Source organism: Phyllostomus hastatus, unplaced genomic scaffold, assembly GCF_019186645.2.
Source record: "Phyllostomus hastatus isolate PE091 unplaced genomic scaffold, TTU_PhHast_1.1 phas_contig_86, whole genome shotgun sequence".
Lineage (NCBI taxonomy): Eukaryota > Metazoa > Chordata > Mammalia > Chiroptera > Phyllostomidae > Phyllostomus > Phyllostomus hastatus.
In genome coordinates, this window is record NW_025333977.1 from 83,586,781 (window position 1) to 83,603,557 (window position 16,777).

At 40.6% G+C, this 16,777-nt stretch overlaps 1 protein-coding gene across 2 annotated transcripts in view; it reads right to left on the reverse strand.

Moving 5' to 3' along the window:
• Nucleotides 1–335: 335 nt before the first annotated feature.
• The window catches only part of LOC123827056 (limbic system associated membrane protein), a 633,910-nt gene continuing 617,468 nt past the window's right edge, over nucleotides 336–16,777 (reverse strand). For both annotated transcript variants that reach the window (XM_045851349.1, XM_045851347.1), the window contains one exon: nucleotides 336–8,128. In XM_045851349.1, the coding sequence (XP_045707305.1) occupies nucleotides 8,031–8,128 (98 nt within the window). In that variant the 3' untranslated portion in view covers nucleotides 336–8,030. The remainder of the gene's footprint in view (nucleotides 8,129–16,777) is intronic.

Here is a 16,777-nt window from a genome sequence, read left to right on the forward strand (position 1 = left end):
GTCTCACAGTCAAGAACTTCTTCATGCTTTATCTGGAGCTTCCCAAAGGTAATTTGAGCTTATTTTGTATGCTCCTTTAAGGAAGAAAAAGAGAAACTTTCAGCTATCTCTTTGCTTAGATGAAGACAGTTATTGTAAATACCACATTGCATTCTGTGAGAGGAAAGAGACATTGATAGAGACTTCAAGCAATTCTTCAGTATTTTGTCCACTCTTTGCTCACATGATTTTCATTATCATTGGCTTCATTCCCTATCTAATTCATGAACACTTCCAAGAAGCAGTGCATTCAACCACAAGAACACTGACTCAGGTCAATGAAGACACATCTCCTTTTCACATTTATTTCATTTTGTTTTAAGATCACAGAAGAGCAGAGCATTCATACGTGTAAAGTAACAGAAGAGAGAAACAGAATTTAAATACACTGAAAAAGAAAAGGAAAAAAGCTTTTTTTAATTTTAATTTTTTTACACACACTGCGCTTTTTTGTTTCTTCACAGAGCTAGTATCCAGGAGGAAAAAAATTACCCAATAAACAAAAATTAAAAACCTTGAACAATCAAAATCAACAAAGCCCCCCCCCCCGACAAAAAATGGCCATGTGTTTATATCAAGGAAAATTCTGTTGATGTCTACAGGGCTGAAAAAAGGAATATATTTATATATTTATATATATTTATATGTATATAACACTGTTAATAAGGAGAATTCTAACCAAGAGCAGGATTTATACACCATTCAGTACAGCAGTGAGAAGGAAGGGGTGAAGCACTGGGGACAGCGGGAGGGAGTTGGAGGTTTTCTCCCATGCTTCTTTCCCCCTGTAATTTCCTCCCTTTAACCTTCTCCCACTCCCAGTAAATATTTAGGTTGCAGAACTTGGGCCATAACTCACCAGGATGAACCATTTATATTGTCTGGTGAAGAGCAAAGACTTAGGGAAGTGGGTTCAAAAAGGTTCCAAATAGCTTAGAATTACTGCCGCGTGCCATGAAGCTAGTAGTTCAGGTGTTTTCATTTGCAAGAAGCAGATTTTAACTCTGTGCCTGGCTTTGCATAAAGAGGGCTTGTGCAGAGAAGAACATAGCTGAAGGAGCAGATCCAGGAGCACCACTCAAAATGTGGCACCTCTGAAATATCTATGGAAATGGGGTGTTGTCCGGTGGGCAGGTCATTCTCCCACTTAGGGGAGCTTTGTAAGTATTCTAAGTACATTGCATTTCCTTATATACATAAAGTGATAGTAATGCTGGGAAGTTATGTGTAATCCCTGCTCTGGTGCACAGGAGACTCTGATTCTTTCTGTTCTCTTAGGCAATGCATGGAAAACTACCATTGGACAGATGCTAAATTGAGCCTCTAGGGCAGTGTGGGGCTATACTGGGATGGGGCAAGACAAGTGCGTCTGTACTTAATCTGTCCAGAACATGGCACAAGAAAGTAATTCCTAATTAACCACTGAGAAACCAGCCTTCCTGCTTACCCTCTTCTCAGAGAACTGAACTTTCACATTTGGTTTTTGGCCTTCACAGTAACTCTTACTATATTTAGATCTGTGATCTCCTAAAATGTGTTTATTTTTGTCCTATTTTCAACTTTTATTCTCTACATGGTATTGACATGTTTTTTTCCCTCTCTGTGCACTTACTTGACTTCATAGACTGTAAGTCAAGTTTAGAGAAACTTATGCCATAAGAAATTCCTTCCAAAATGATACATAATCTTGCCTTTTTCTCAGGGAACTGCCTTTTGAACTTGCCTGGGACTACATGCTTACTGTCACCAGCACAAGCAATGTGTTTTCAAGGACATACGTTTACTGAAGTGAGACACTTGGCCCAGGATGAGCGAAAACTGATATTTCCTTTCATATGCACAACTTCCTCACTTGTTACATGCATAATACCCAATCTGGTTATTTTTCTTCCTGTGAAAGCTTATTAGAATATAGCTCAACAGTTAGATTTTATTATCAATAAACAACTCTAGCTACTTCACTGCCTTCAGTTTAGTCTGAACACGTCCCTCCTCAACATTGCTAAGAAGTTTTGATCAGAAGAAAATTGTAGAACCGGTCTAGGGATCCTACATTCAAGGAAGTTTTGGCTTTTGAAATGGAGATGATGGAATGATGGTTCTGAAAAGTATGGATAGTCCAGAGACCAAACTAGAGATGACAAACACTGCTTGGAATGATTAGCTGGGCACAGCACTACATGGTATTAGATTCTTGTTTGGAATCAGAGAGTTGAGATTTGCCAGAGGTTTTAGAGATGTCACTCACATTCCTCACTTTCAGCATGAGAAAACCAAGAGTCAGGAAGTTTAAATGACATGCTTAAGGTCACACGGCTTGTTTGTGGCCGACCCAGGGCTAAAACCAAATTGTCCTGACCTCCAATTCAGTACACTTTCACCCTACTTTAAAGTTGTCATTTATCTTGAGTAGGGGAGTGCATTTTAAATGGATTATTAATTTGACCTAAATTTCTTTCTAATACAGTCTTTTCAGAAAATTCATGTAGTCATCTCTTTGATGACTCTTTAGGTATCAGTTGTTTAGATTCTAGAAAAATTATATATGTCTGTTAAACCCATCAGACATTTCAAAAAGACTCCAAGAGAAAGTGTCTGAGAGACATACTCCCAATTGAAATGATTTTGTTCTCATTTGCAATATTCAGAACAGATATGTAGACATACAGGTATACTGGGTTAAGTAAAAGTAGTTATTTTGTGGGGGCTTTAGCAGGATATTTCTCAAAGATATACCATATTTCTTATATCCCACATTATTTTATGATTAAGATGACAAAGATTTCCCAGTGTCTTTGGTAGATGGAAAACAAAAACTGAGCAATATTTTGTTCATCAAAGTGTAGTTGACTTCCTTGGAGCTATTTCAATAAGACATCTTAGATGGTGAGTAAAAAGCAACAAGAAGACATTTGGGAGTTGATGCACCAGACACACAAACCTTTAAAATTCCTTCCTCCCTACAACGTCATGTCATTTCCTTTGCTTTGGGGGCCAGGTGAGGCTACTGTGGGAACAGCTGGGAGAAACTCTACTTAGGTCCTGAAGGGACAAAGAGGTGACTTCCTCTGCCTTGAGCAGGTTAGGAACCTCTAACACTTCCTGTGGGTCTGCTTCCTTTTTCTGGGGCAACCTTGCGTTTGGGCCATTAGTCATACTTCTTCCCATTCTGACTGTGAAAAGCTTTGGCTTTTATTTATCTTAATCTATTTTTCCTTTAAGATTCACAGGTTTAACTGCACTTGGGCCCTGCCTGAACACTGAAGTTTACATAGTTTATATTATGTACATAAACTAGTGATTTACATTGATTTACACATGATTGGTGCCTAATTTATTAATCAGCACACAGAATGTAAATACGCTGAAAGGAAATCAAGATTTTAAAATAAGTTTTTCATAATATCCATAAACATTTGCACTAGTATAATATTAACCCTAGTCCTAATGTGAACACCAGCTTCCTGGCCAGGAGGCAAGTAATGGCCCTTGCTGGGTGAAGAATTCCTTCCTGAATTTCAGTTGGCCACATTTGACAACAAAGCTACATGCAAATGAGAATAGTTTACTTTTCTTCCACTAGTACGCACATAAATGTAAACTCCATTTTGCATTTAGGGAGATGTTTACAGATCTACGCCAACCACAGTGCAAAATTCACATCACTGGGGCAAATACAGTTTTTGTAGGAGAAATATTTTAAAAACTTAAGAAAGAAGGCTTTCTAAATTGATTTGAATTTCTTAACTCAGGGTCTTATCTCATTATTTTGTGGTATATTTAACTTTTGTCTCAAAATAATAGTTTTTATAGGTCAGATATTGCATTACATTTATATTTCTATAAAAATTATAGTAATTAAGAACCAAGACTAAATTTAAGCTAAAAGGCTTTGAAGGCAAAGCAAAAAATAATCTCATGGAATATGGTCCATAAACAAATTCCTTTTAAATAAATAATAACAAAATAGGAAAAATGGGGCTCCATGACTTCTTAAATGAAGCATAGCTCCTTTTTTTAAAGCAAATTCAGTACTCTTCTTCCTTTTAGGTTTAAACAATTATTCTAGATTTGTCTTCTAATACACATAATATTGTAAATATAGCATCTGTAAAGATAAAAAATAATACATACACACATATATTATTTTTCCACAAATAATTCAAGGCCTATGAAAACCAAAATGAGAAGTGGGAGAGGAGCCAATAGAAACAGTCAAACCACAATGAACCAGGGGATGGAAACTGTGACTCTGGAGCAGTTGAGAAGCTAACAACTTGGTAGGTGATAACTCAGATACACTTTCACGCTGAGGAGTCTAGTTTTTGTGTGCAAAGGAGGTAAGTCCATTTTTGGAGGAGAAACAGACTTTTGTTTCTGTCCCCCAAGAACATGAAAATCACGAGTACTTTTACAAGGTCTCTATGAATAACCCCAGTTGTCTAAATATGTAGTTAAAAAATGCCCATAACAAGGGAGAAGTCTGCCTGAACTTGGGAGAGAAGGTGAAGGTCAATGGGACTGTTCTTTCCATTAGAAAACTCAATGACTTTCCCATAAACCTCAGTTCTTTTGGGGCAGAAGGATATTATGTCTCAAAAAAAGTAAGACAAATAGCTTCTGATGAACAATTATGCATAATATATAATCCTGCAGTTGTAAAACTTAAGATTAGTTCTCATAGTTCAGAAAGTGCCCTGGGTCAAGGTTATTTCTTCTTTTTTAACTGGAAATTGAGTCTAAGGATTACGTTTTATAATGATGTTTCTTTTGCATACAAAGAACACTAAACATATTAGCTATACAGATTAACTGATGCACTTCACTTATTCTTCTCAGTGGATTGCTTCTAACCTCTGGGTTCTTTTCAGTTGAGTTTAAGCTTGGATTACCAGTGGACAAGATTCTTGAGGGGATTTATAGCAATACGATGGACTAGTGAACTAAATTCCAAGAAGTCCCATGTTCAGACTCAATTTCTTGGTGACAGCTCTGCAGCTTCTACCTTTTTTCTGACCTTTCTCCATTCTTCACATTGCTTAGAGACATTCTCAAACCTGTAAGATTACTGGGGTTGATGTTTGCTCTGAAACAGGAGCCAGGATGACTTTAAAATTCCCAGAGCCTGCCAGAGATACATGCAAAAACCACACTATTCAATAAATGTTTGATTATGTTTAATATATGGTCCATTATATTAAAACTCAGGGAACAAATGGTACTGACAAGGCAAAGACATTCCTTTCAATGGAGAGTTTCCTTCCATAAAATCAAGACCTTGTCCTTATGACAGGGTAAGGACAATAAGAAATCTAGGTGTATGATTAAAATCTGTGACATGCCCCCAAGATCTGTTCCTGAAACTGATACTAAACTGAATTAACTCCTTTTACTTTCCTTATATATCTTTAAATTAGCATGTGTTCTTCTAAAGCTTCTACTTAAGGATGTGGCTAGCTCTTCATATATATGGGGAACATTTATCATCAAGGATGTCAAACTTTTAATCCTGCACTAAGAAGACCAAATTATTAGAGAAATCTGATTGTCAGTAAGTTGACACTGAATAGGAATATGACCAACATTCCGTGTTTTAGTAACTTCCTATCTACTGCAGGGTTTGCCATAAATGCTCTTAATGATCCCCAAGCTCAATTTGTTCTTCCATTTTATGTCTAAACTACAAAATCATAAAAGAAAACTGGTGATAAGCTTCTAAAAAAACAATAGAATCTCTTAGAAGACATTAAATGCTGCTTATCAAGGAGATTATGGTCAGATTCATTGCAAAGAGCCTTGAATTAAAACCTGTCAAGAGAAATTTTCCTTCCTTCCTTCTTCCTTCTTCCTGCCTTCCCTCCCTGCTTTCCTTTCTTCCTCTCCTTCTTGTTTTTATTTGCAGTTATGAAATTTCCTGTTTTATAGCACATGCCAGCTATTTTTTAGGTTTCCAAACTTGGTGAAGTACAATATTTGGCTCTGCTAAAACACTTCCAATTATGACCTTGATAATTATTGTCTGTCTTTTGGTAAACTGAGTCACTTCCAATGTCTCCTATAGTGCTGGTTTTATGACAAAGCTATCTAAGCACACAGAGCCAGCTCTCTTTGCAGGGTCTTTCCTGAGAAAATCCTTCTGTTGTTGTGATGATGCCAAGCTTTGTGGTAGGCATACAACTTCTGTATAAATTATTACATGTTTCCCAGCTCTTTTGGTTAAGACTCACTAACTCACATTTCAGTGTTGATGGCAAGATGATACTTTTTGATGTAGACTTAAACAGCATACCCCCCCACTGTATCTTTTTCAGGAGACTAGAAACCAAAAGTTATCAGGGAAATTGGAATATAACTCCATGTCTAGTGGCATGGCCTAGAATGATGACGGACGACTATGGACAATGGTACTGCAAACACTATCAGTGGAACAGACGGGAGATAATGTGGACAACCAAATAATGTACCAGCCTAGAACACCAGGACAAAAATCTGCAGAGGAGCACAGGAGTGTATTCCTTGTCATCATGGTCAGTGCTTTTTATTAGAGGTCTGTCCACTATCTCTACAACACGAGTAAGGATCTGAGCATCTATCCACTTCTCCTGCTCTGCTCACTCTCATTGCATTTTATTTGAAATAGGAAATAATCTCTGCTCAGGGGAATCCATGGGGCAAATGCAGTGGTATTTGAAGATGAGGGAGGGGGCAAAACAGGGCTGCTTATATTTCCACGTGGCTCCTTATCCTTTCATTGGGAGTTAACACTGGGAGACCTTCCTGCATCTGGGGATTTACTCAGCACATGCTACTCACCCCTGCAGCAGAACAGGACCCAGCCTGCAGTGAGCCAGCAAATCTATGAATCCCTCAGACTCATGGAACAAGAGTGAAATCAGAAACCTTCTCTCCTAAGTCGCCTCATCCACGTCACTGATTTCTCTACTGTTTGCTCACCCCATCAATAGTAGGCACTTTCATTTACAGTGATATTCTGAGTGACTCTTGACTGGGTTCTGATGATTGGACTAGGAGAAATATGAGGTTCCGCCCTTAGAGGGGGCACAGCTGGGTTCGAATATGCACTCATGTCACGTGACAGCCATGGACGGGACAGGCCTCCGCTCCTCACCTCTGCCCCACGTCCCCCAGTGACTTGTCACAGCTGCGCCTCACAATTACAATGCAGGACAGTATCTACAGCACAAAGTCTATGTACACATGGACCATTCCCTTGGCATGCTTTAGAGGGACACACACGCTCACACACATGTACACCCACGTGAGAGCGAAAGACGTGAGCACGCACGCGCAGCGGGGAAATTAAAACGGCACTTCCTAGCATTTGCGGCATGACTAGTGCTCAGGGTGGCGGAGTTGGGGTGGGGGGTGGCGCGGCAGGTGGGGACTGGAAGGGGGTATCTGGGGTGGGTGTGTAGAGAGAGAACACACTGAAGGGGGGGGGGAGATGACCTTAAGAGTTGGGGAGAGTGTAGGCAGAAAAGCCTTGGATTTCATTGATAGTCTGAAATGGTTACGAGTCAGCTCAAACGAAAAACAATGAAAAGATGAGGGAAATATACACACCAAAAGCAAGACCTTTTTTTCCCCTCAGGCATGAAAAAAGATGGAGGAAGGATAGAGTGTGTATGGGGGGTTAATGTCCATCGGGTACTTCTTCACTTGTCTTATTTTTACAACATCTGGATGTCCTTAGTAAGACGTAGTCTTCACAGAGCATACATTTGCTTAGATATACACATATCATGGCAGAACTTTCCCACCCTGAAATACACTCAAATATTTACTGATGGACTTTGAAATTGTTTTAAATGTTGTATTTTCTTCTTCCTTTTCTTATTTCCCCCTTTATTTATAAACACACAAAGTTGTGAAATAAACAGTCTCCCCCCATCTCTCTCTCTGTCTCTCTCTCTGTATCCTGTGTGACGCATTTTTGTGTTTTTTAAAATTATTTTAAAATTTTTATTCTATTAACATTTGCTGAGAAGGCAGAGCAGAGATGCTGCCAGCAGCCACAGTGGTACGGCCAGACTGATGGATCCATTTATTCCTCTCACCGACCCAGGTCCTGCAGTGCAAAAGAGAGAGAGAGAAAAGAGGACAGTTACATCCAGCCCACTCTATGTTACAGCAGACTGCTGCCTGTAGCAGAGTAAAGACCAGGCCAGGTACCGGCGCTTACCAGTCAGTGCACTATGTACAGCCCAGCAAGAGCTCACAATTTTTCCTGAATCCTTCTTAAGCTACAAACATCTTAAGGAGTATCATTGGCTGAAACACCTCTAAATATAAAATGCTCCATCAGAGAAAGCCCTAAACTGGCTATCACTGATGCCTCTGATAGTACCATGGGTTCCTCCTCACCAGCCACCTCTTGCACACTCCGCTTGCACGGCACCCGATGCCAGCACTCATTAATATGCCAGGCGTTGGTGAGGGTCTTTCCACAGCCAGATGCGAGTTCCTCCAGCCAATTTATCACAGTATCTTCATCAATAAAACATGGAACCAATCTGTGATTCTCTTGTTCCTCGGGAGGGAAGCAGTAATTATTTATTGGTTATAGGGAGGGGAGCTGTTTCAAAGTAATACTGACTGGTGACACTTTAGCTGCAAGGTGGAAAATAAGTCAATTCATTGTAGGGTTTTAAGAAGAAACAGGGGAACATGTGGTCTAAACTCTTTATTTGACACTTTAAAAATCAAAAGCAGCCCTGGCTGGTGTGGCTCGGTGGACTGAGCATGGGCCTATGAACCAAAGGGTCACCAGTTCAATTCCCAGTCAGGGCACATGCCTGGGTTGGGCCAGGTCCCCAGTAGGGGATGTGTGAGAGGCAACCACACATCAATATTTCTCTCCCTCTCTTTCTCCTTCCCTTCCCCGCTCTCTAAAAGTAAATAAATAAAATCTATAAAAATAAATAAAATTAAAATCAAAAGCAAAGACAACCACAACAACAGGAAACAACAAACACATGTAGAGTGTTTAAGAGGCAGGTCCAAAGCAGAAGCAGAACTGAGACTTGAACTTGCCCAGAATTTTTCTTGGAATGGCAGCCTGTGTGTTTTGCCCATAGCCACCCTAGTTTTCCCCATGTGGACATGATTTGGGGGAACTGTGTGACTATAGATCAAGAGGGAGATTGGATTGGAGAGGAAAAGTGGAGACGTGATCTGTGTGTTGACAGAAAGAGGAGGACTAGGGAAGCAAATGTAGGTCTGAAGAGCTTGTCTTCTGTGCTTTGCTTGTCCACTCTTCCTTTTTTTTACAGTTTTGTTTGTATAGATCCATTATAAGAAGGAAATATTAGTATTTTTCACACTCAAGACTTTGGGATTTAAGGCTGTATGCTTAGATGATGACATTCAAAAGAGAGATCAATGTGACTGTAATTATGGGTCACTTTGAAGTTTTGAGGGCACTTATGCAGATGAAGGCATGTGAATGAGTGTGTATGTGAGTGTGTGTACATGTGCATTTAAACTTACTGCCCTGGCTGGTGTGGCTCAGTGGACTGAGCACCCACCTGTGAACCAAAGAGTTGCTGGTTTGATTCCCAGCCAGGGCATATGCCTGGGTTGTGGGCTGGGTTCCCAGTTGCGGGTGTGTGAGAGGCAACAACACATCGATGTTTCTCTCCCTTTCTTTCTCCCTCCCTTCCCCTCAGTCTAAAAATAAATAAAATCTTTAAAAAAAGTAAACTTACGATGGTTTGCAAGTATGATGGAAACATCCTCTGGTATGTGAACGCTGCCAAAATTGTCAACAGGCATAGCAGATCAGAGGTAAAAGAACATGGAAAGTTTTGAATTCAAGAATATTTTCCTATTCTATGTATTTTTGTAAATAATAATAGCAAGAGCAACCAAACAAAACCAGTAAACAATTACATAGCTCTTACTACAAGGTACTGTTATAAATGCTTTACAAACATGAGCACACAACCACGCTCTGAGGCAGGTGCTACTATGCGCCCTGTCTCACAGTGAAACAACAGCAGAGAGAGGGAGAATCACTTTCCAAGTTCACACAGCCAGCAAGCCGGGTTTTCACCCAGGCAGCTGGTTTTGGCATCTGTGCCTGTCGCTGCTGCACAGTGAAGTTACCCAGTGAAGGGGTGCCGGCGGGTCTCTTGGGAAACGTTGGGCAAATGAGATTTTTGTTTGTTCAAAGCAATAACCAGAACAAACAAAACAACATGAAGGCAGCCATGACCTTAAAAAAATGATTTCAATAGAATATTGGTACTAGAATGCCTTCTTGAAAAAATTAAAAATACTAGTTATTATAAAGAATGAATATATACAAACTTCAAACAGCATAGTTATAGTGTAAAAATGAGCTTTATTATATGTAAAGATATGGAAATACAGATTAAATTTTTAAATATTCCATCAATCAACCTTTAATTTTCTGAAAGGCTATAGGATCATATTAATAAAAAGACATTTAGCTACCTTCAGGTTCATGCCTTTCATGAGGAACTCAGGTGCATGAAGAAGATCAGGTATCCTGCATAAAGCACCTGACCAGGCACTAGAATCCAGGTGTTCTGAGTCTTAGCTCAATGTCATTCCTAATCCACTCCCTCCCTGGCCCCCACTCCTATCTTTTTTGGCCCCTGGTATCTTGAAGCTCTGCTGATGGCAGGTCCCCAGGACTCTGGTCTGATGGCCACTGAGTCCTTCTGTGTGCTGTAGGTGGCGTGCGCTCCATGGCACATTTGTTTGAATCGGTGTGTCAGTGAGGCTTCCAAAGCAGAAAAAGACTACACACAAATTGAGGCCATACACGGCTAAACAAAAATGATGTCTGTTTTGCTCTAGGGATAGTGTGAAACAGAAGGTTTCCATAAAGAGTCTAATTCTGCCCATGTCTTAATCTCATTTTGAGTGCTGGGGCAGGCCCGGTCATCTGTCAGGCACCTTGAGGTGAGCAGCACCTGGGAGCCTCGCCTTGTCATTCCACATGAAGGGCAGTGAATGTTGGAGAAAGCAGAAATTCTTTCATTGCAATATGGAAATATATGAGCCTAGACCAACATATTATATATAACATTTTTCTACTGTATGGGCACACATCTATATGTAGATACAAAGAGAAGAATGTATGTTCTATGCATATTCATATATGCACATATGATATACACAGGTATTATTGGTCCTTTTGTACACATAATTCAGAATGAACTATTACTTTTACATGGTATTCTATGTTATATATAGGGATTCCAGTAAATGACTGTATTAATAATCTTTAATTTTATCCTTAATAAAATTATTACATCTTTGAAGTGAAGCTTGTGGGTTTGTTAAAGATATCTTCATCTCTATCAATAATTATTTATTAAGTGCTCTCAGATAGCTATTTGATGTACTTATATGACTTGCTGTTTTTACAATGGGTTTTGAGAGTAAATAAGTAGGCTCAAAAAATGCAAGGGTGAATGGGCAACTGTTGGGGACTCATCACGAGTGTGTATGCAATTATGCTCGTAGATACGTATAGATGACTGAGTAGAAGAGTGCTTCAGTTAATGGCCATTTCGGGGGGAAATAATCAGCACCATCGTTAATTATGTTTTAGTTCATAGTTATGGAATTTCTGCTTATTTGTGGAAATGCAAATGATAAATCTTATTTCCCCACACCAGATGGCCAGGCTCAGCAAGTACTTTTATCTACAGACAGATAGAACGAAAGTAAGAGTCTGCAAACATAAAGTAGCCTTAGGAATAGATGGGTGACTAGAACCACGGTTCAAGAATTGCTACATGCTCTTCATATAACAGACAAATACCATATCTTGGTCGTTAGCTGCATTCTATATGCATGTATGTGTGCACACACTTTCATGTGTAGTTTCTAGTAAACTTTCAATGTATGGTAGCAGAATCATTATTGTTATTAACTACAGATGTTTGGATTACCCTTGAATCAAAGGATTGGTTTGTGAATTGGGTCAAGGCTTTTAATGTTTGACTCGAAGAGGCCAAATGTAGCTGTCCCAAGATTAAATATCTTGAGTCAGCTAACCAAGCCAGGGTGCTCAGCCTAGGACAGGATGGTAAGTGAGACTGCATCCAGGTGAATGCTGGGACCATGGACTTTGCCATGGCAGTGCTTACAAAGGGAATTAGTGACTAAGGGCAAAACCAATAAAGCATCCTCATACTCATATTGAGGAATATGAGTATGTTTTGGCAAGGTGTATACACTACAGACCTGAAGCAGGACAGAGAGATGATTTTTTGGCACCTGCTTTAGAGGGCATGCTCTGACAGACAGTTCGTGATTCAAGTCTGATTGACACATTTCTGTTGCTTCTCCTGGGTATTTAGGGTCTGTTTCCTGGACTGGGAACTACATTTATTCAGAATAATCATTAGTCACAGCCTCAGTGGTTGTTGGGCAACCTTTAGTCCACTAAGCAATCAAGGTCCATCTTAATTGTCTCTCTGTACATAGTTCAGCCATATGAGAGAAGGCGGCCAGACAAGTTTAGGTTTGAATTATTCTTAGAATTAATCACTAAGGGCTGATTAATTCTTAGAAGTAACCACTAAAGACTGAAAATAAGACAAAAACCTAAACAATACACAAAACAATAGTTAAGTGAAAGAGAAAAATAATCTCCTAAATCTCTGCCAGATGTTATCAGTTGTGCAGAGGAGGCCTGAACTGGACTGGGAAGCCATGTTCAAGGGAGGCCTGAAAGGATGGCCTTTGGCGCCACCTGCTCTCCAAGCTCAGCCACTACAGCTTCCCCTGGTGAAGGAACTCTGGGGATTCAAGTCCACTGTTGGTTTGGCTGCAGCAGATCAGAAGAAGAGATATATTGATGTTTCCTTTGAACATGGTGTCTTAGAATTAAATTTGGGCTCCTTCTACATAATTCTGTATGCATTACCTCCCCTCTTATGAAGTGAGTGTTGGCTAAGCCTGAAATATTCTCACAGTAAAATTGGAATTATCTTTTCCATCAAAATAGCATGAAATATTTTGGCATGAAAAATTGTGAAATTTTAGGCCAGTACTTAGAATTACTTTGGGTGATAGTAGGAATTCATCTCAATGGTCTCTGAAATAAAAAAAAAAAGGAAAACATCCTATGCCTTATTTCTCTATCCACACCAAATCCCTGCGGTATCATATATTCCACTCACTACTTTAAAATTCAATTGCAGTTGATAATCATGGCATTGGGGAGAGAAGGGCTGAACTGGAGAGTACCTTATACTTTCTTGCCCCAAACAATGTTGGTCCTATACATATATTTCTGATTGCCTTCTGGGAGGACTGGCTAGAGCTGGCCATAAGCAAAGTGCTGGCCATTTCCTGAGAGTAATCAACACAGTGTCCCTAATCTCTGTGGTTCTTGGTCACTGGTGGGGACTAAAGCCCACAGAGATAGGTTTTCACTATTGATAATGATCTTGGTTTTCTCATCTCCTTTGAGGCTCAGAGAAGAAGACATCTTCATATGAGATGATTACCAATCCAAGTGGGTGGCCCCAACGACTTAAGGAGGGTGGTACCTGGCCAAGTAGGTTCCTCCGTGGCTCTGGTCTGAAGCTTTCTGTTGGATGTGTAAAGAGGACACCTCCAAAGTAGTAATTGTTTGCATTTTAGGGTCCATTTGCTGAAGCTTTAACTGGATTGCACTGTCTTTGTTGGGGAAAGTGTGTGAACTACATGCCACATGGCTGATGGAACTATGTGGGGTGGTTGGAGGGCACAAAAAAGCAAATCCCAGGAGACCACAGCACAGCTGTGGCAGGGGCAGGCGAGGTGAAGACCTGGGGGGGATGCTGAGGCAGGAGGGAGGGTGAAATTCTCAAGGGCTTCATTTTAGGAGATCCTGCTCTATTTTCCTTAGAAATACATCGGCTTGAATAGCTGACAAGGAGCAGAAAAGTAGGCTCTGTGTCTCTCCTGAGAGCCCTGTCACTGGACAGTGAGCCTTTCCAACAGCATGGCTCTGCAAGAAATAACCACAGACACTGAAGACAAGAAACGTGGGAGGGGGATCAGTTGCTCAGCTCCAGAGATTTAAAAATGCACAACTTTTAAAACTATAGAGTAGATATGGCTTGGACCACGGGCTTTTTGTGAAGTAGGAAGTTTGCAATTTAGGGAGAAATAGTGGCAAATGTATTATGGAAATTATTACTACAAATTATTGAGATGAAATAGACTCTATTGTCTAAGACCACAACACATTGCCATGAATTTTAATTTAAACATGTACAGGTAATTAGAAATAAGAACCATACCTTTTTGATCAAAGTGCATGGTGGTGCGAATTTCTAAAAAAAGAAACATTTAACAAAACAAAAACAGATAAAAAATTCTTTATCAATTGAGAATAAGCACAAAAAGAGTCTGGTACTCTCCACTGAGTGGAGAATGAGCGACAAGGCAGAGAACCAAGCAGAACCCCATGTTGACAGAGACTGGAAGAAAGGCACTGCAAGAGACTGAGAAAGGAAGAGGCAAAAAGAGACTGGCTGGTTGGAACCGATGCTGTGCGGCCGGAGAGGCATAGTCAGTTTGTAACTACGACTACTCTCTGCTGCGTGTTGCATGTGTAGACAGGTACGAGGACTCTGAGCACGGCATGCAGATGAGCTCTTGACTGTGAGTGAGCTGGTGAAGGGACAGGATGTGTGTGTCTCCCAACACCATCCTACCAGTTTGCCTATGGTTTGTTCCATTCTTTCTTTTCTTCTAACAAGCTAAATGGATATCAACTTTAAAACATTTGTAGTTGCTGTTTCATCTGCTTGGAATGTTCTTCCCTCAGATCTCTCCTCGGCTCACTCAGTCACTTCATTTGGATTTCTGCTAAAATGTTGTAGTTGCCAACCCAGCAAGGACTTCTCCCCTCACCTTATCAAAATGGTTCCCTCTGTTACTTTCTATTCCTTCACCCTGGTTTACTAACATTAACAGCACTTGTTGCTACCTGGCAGCATGTTACACATTCACATTGGCTTAGTTGCTTGTCTTGAGTTTATCTTGTCCATTAGGTGCTTCAGAGGGCAGCAATAGTGACTGTCTGTCAACTGTGGTGTCCCTGAGGCTGAGATTAGAGCCTGGTGGTAGGTATTCAATATGTGTAAATAAATTGCAGGATTGTAAAAGCTCAAATAGGTCAAATATTCCCTCTGAAGTATGCTTATCAACTTACCCAGAATACTTTGAGAATACTGTAGAAATAAGTATGGAAATTTTCCACAGGACACCACTTTGAACCTGAGGCCCGGCTAAGTGGCTAATCACAAACAGGAGCCCAAACCATGGCTGTAGGATACGATTTTCTTCTTGAAGATCCGGACAGAGCCTTGCATTATCTCTGAGTAACATGCTTTTACTGAAGCAGTAAATTGACTACACTCTGAAACCAAAGAGAACCTTTTGATTTAGAGATCCAGTCACCTCATTGCCCTGCTCGGAACTCGTGGATGCTTTCTTGCGGCTTCCGGGATAAACACCAGCATTCTTGGTAGGACATCCATGGCTCCGCCCCTCCCCTCTCCAGCCTCATCAGCGTTTAGCATCTCTGCCACCCCAACCCCATGCCCTCCTCCTTCTCCAAGGCACCATGCTTCCTCTGAAATAGGGCCTATGGCCCAATAATAGCTCTGCTACAAATTTCACTCATCCTTCAGATTTCAGTTAAAACTTCCGCAGGGAAGTCAGTCTCCTTGGTAAAATGAAGTCCCTTTATCATAAGCTCTGCTCTTCCTCAGAACACTCGGTTTTGGTTTTAGATACATTTGTCTGAAGTTTTGATTACTGCCTGTCTGCACCCTTGGACTGGAAGTGCGGCGGGAGCTGGGACTGCCGCCATGACAGTCCCCTGTGGGAGCACAGACTATGCAGGAAGCCACTCGGAATGCTCAATGGGCCATGACAGGTCTAAAATCAACGAAATATGAGAAAAATAACTGTATGCCAAGCATCCTCCTAACAGAGGATTGGAGACTCTATTAAAACCACAGAGAATGTGAATAGCTAAATTCTTTATTCTGTGACTGAGCACAAAGAAGCCAGATCTTCAGAATCAGGTCTGCAAAGTTTCTGAGGTTCAGTGCAATCTATCAATCACCTTGCTTACAGATTTTTCATTTGTCCACCCAAAGAAGGTCATAAGAAGAAGCTCTCAGATAGCATACCGTTTTCTGGGATTCTTAAGATGGCTGTAAGAAGAGCACCATTGTCCTAGTGTCTGGAGCCTTGAAAACATTTTGCTGTAATTCAGCATTAGCAAAACTAGTGTCAGCCAGGCTATTCGTAAATGCAAGCTGTGTGTGACTACACATAAGGATAGTTCCCTAAACTAGTCAGAGGCAGGTTGGATGGGAAGCCCAGTGTCAAAGCTTTCTGTATTATGCTTCCTGGTACACTTCCAGATGAACTTCAGTCACTGGCCAGCACCCACCCTCCTATCTTTGAGTGGCTAGTCAGGTACTTGTGGAAGTAAAGACTGTATTCTGGATGAAAGTCTAGACGGAACAATGGAGGGAGAATTTTGTTCTTGTCTTAGCAGAAGCTGGCCACTGATGTCACTCTCACCCCAGATATGAAGCCTGGTTCTCTCGAGATAAAAAACACCAGCCTCTCCCTGTTGACCACACTGATCGCTGCCCTTTCAACTGTATATGAAACATGCTGCCACTCATTTCCTTTCGCAATGCTTGGTCTGGGAACT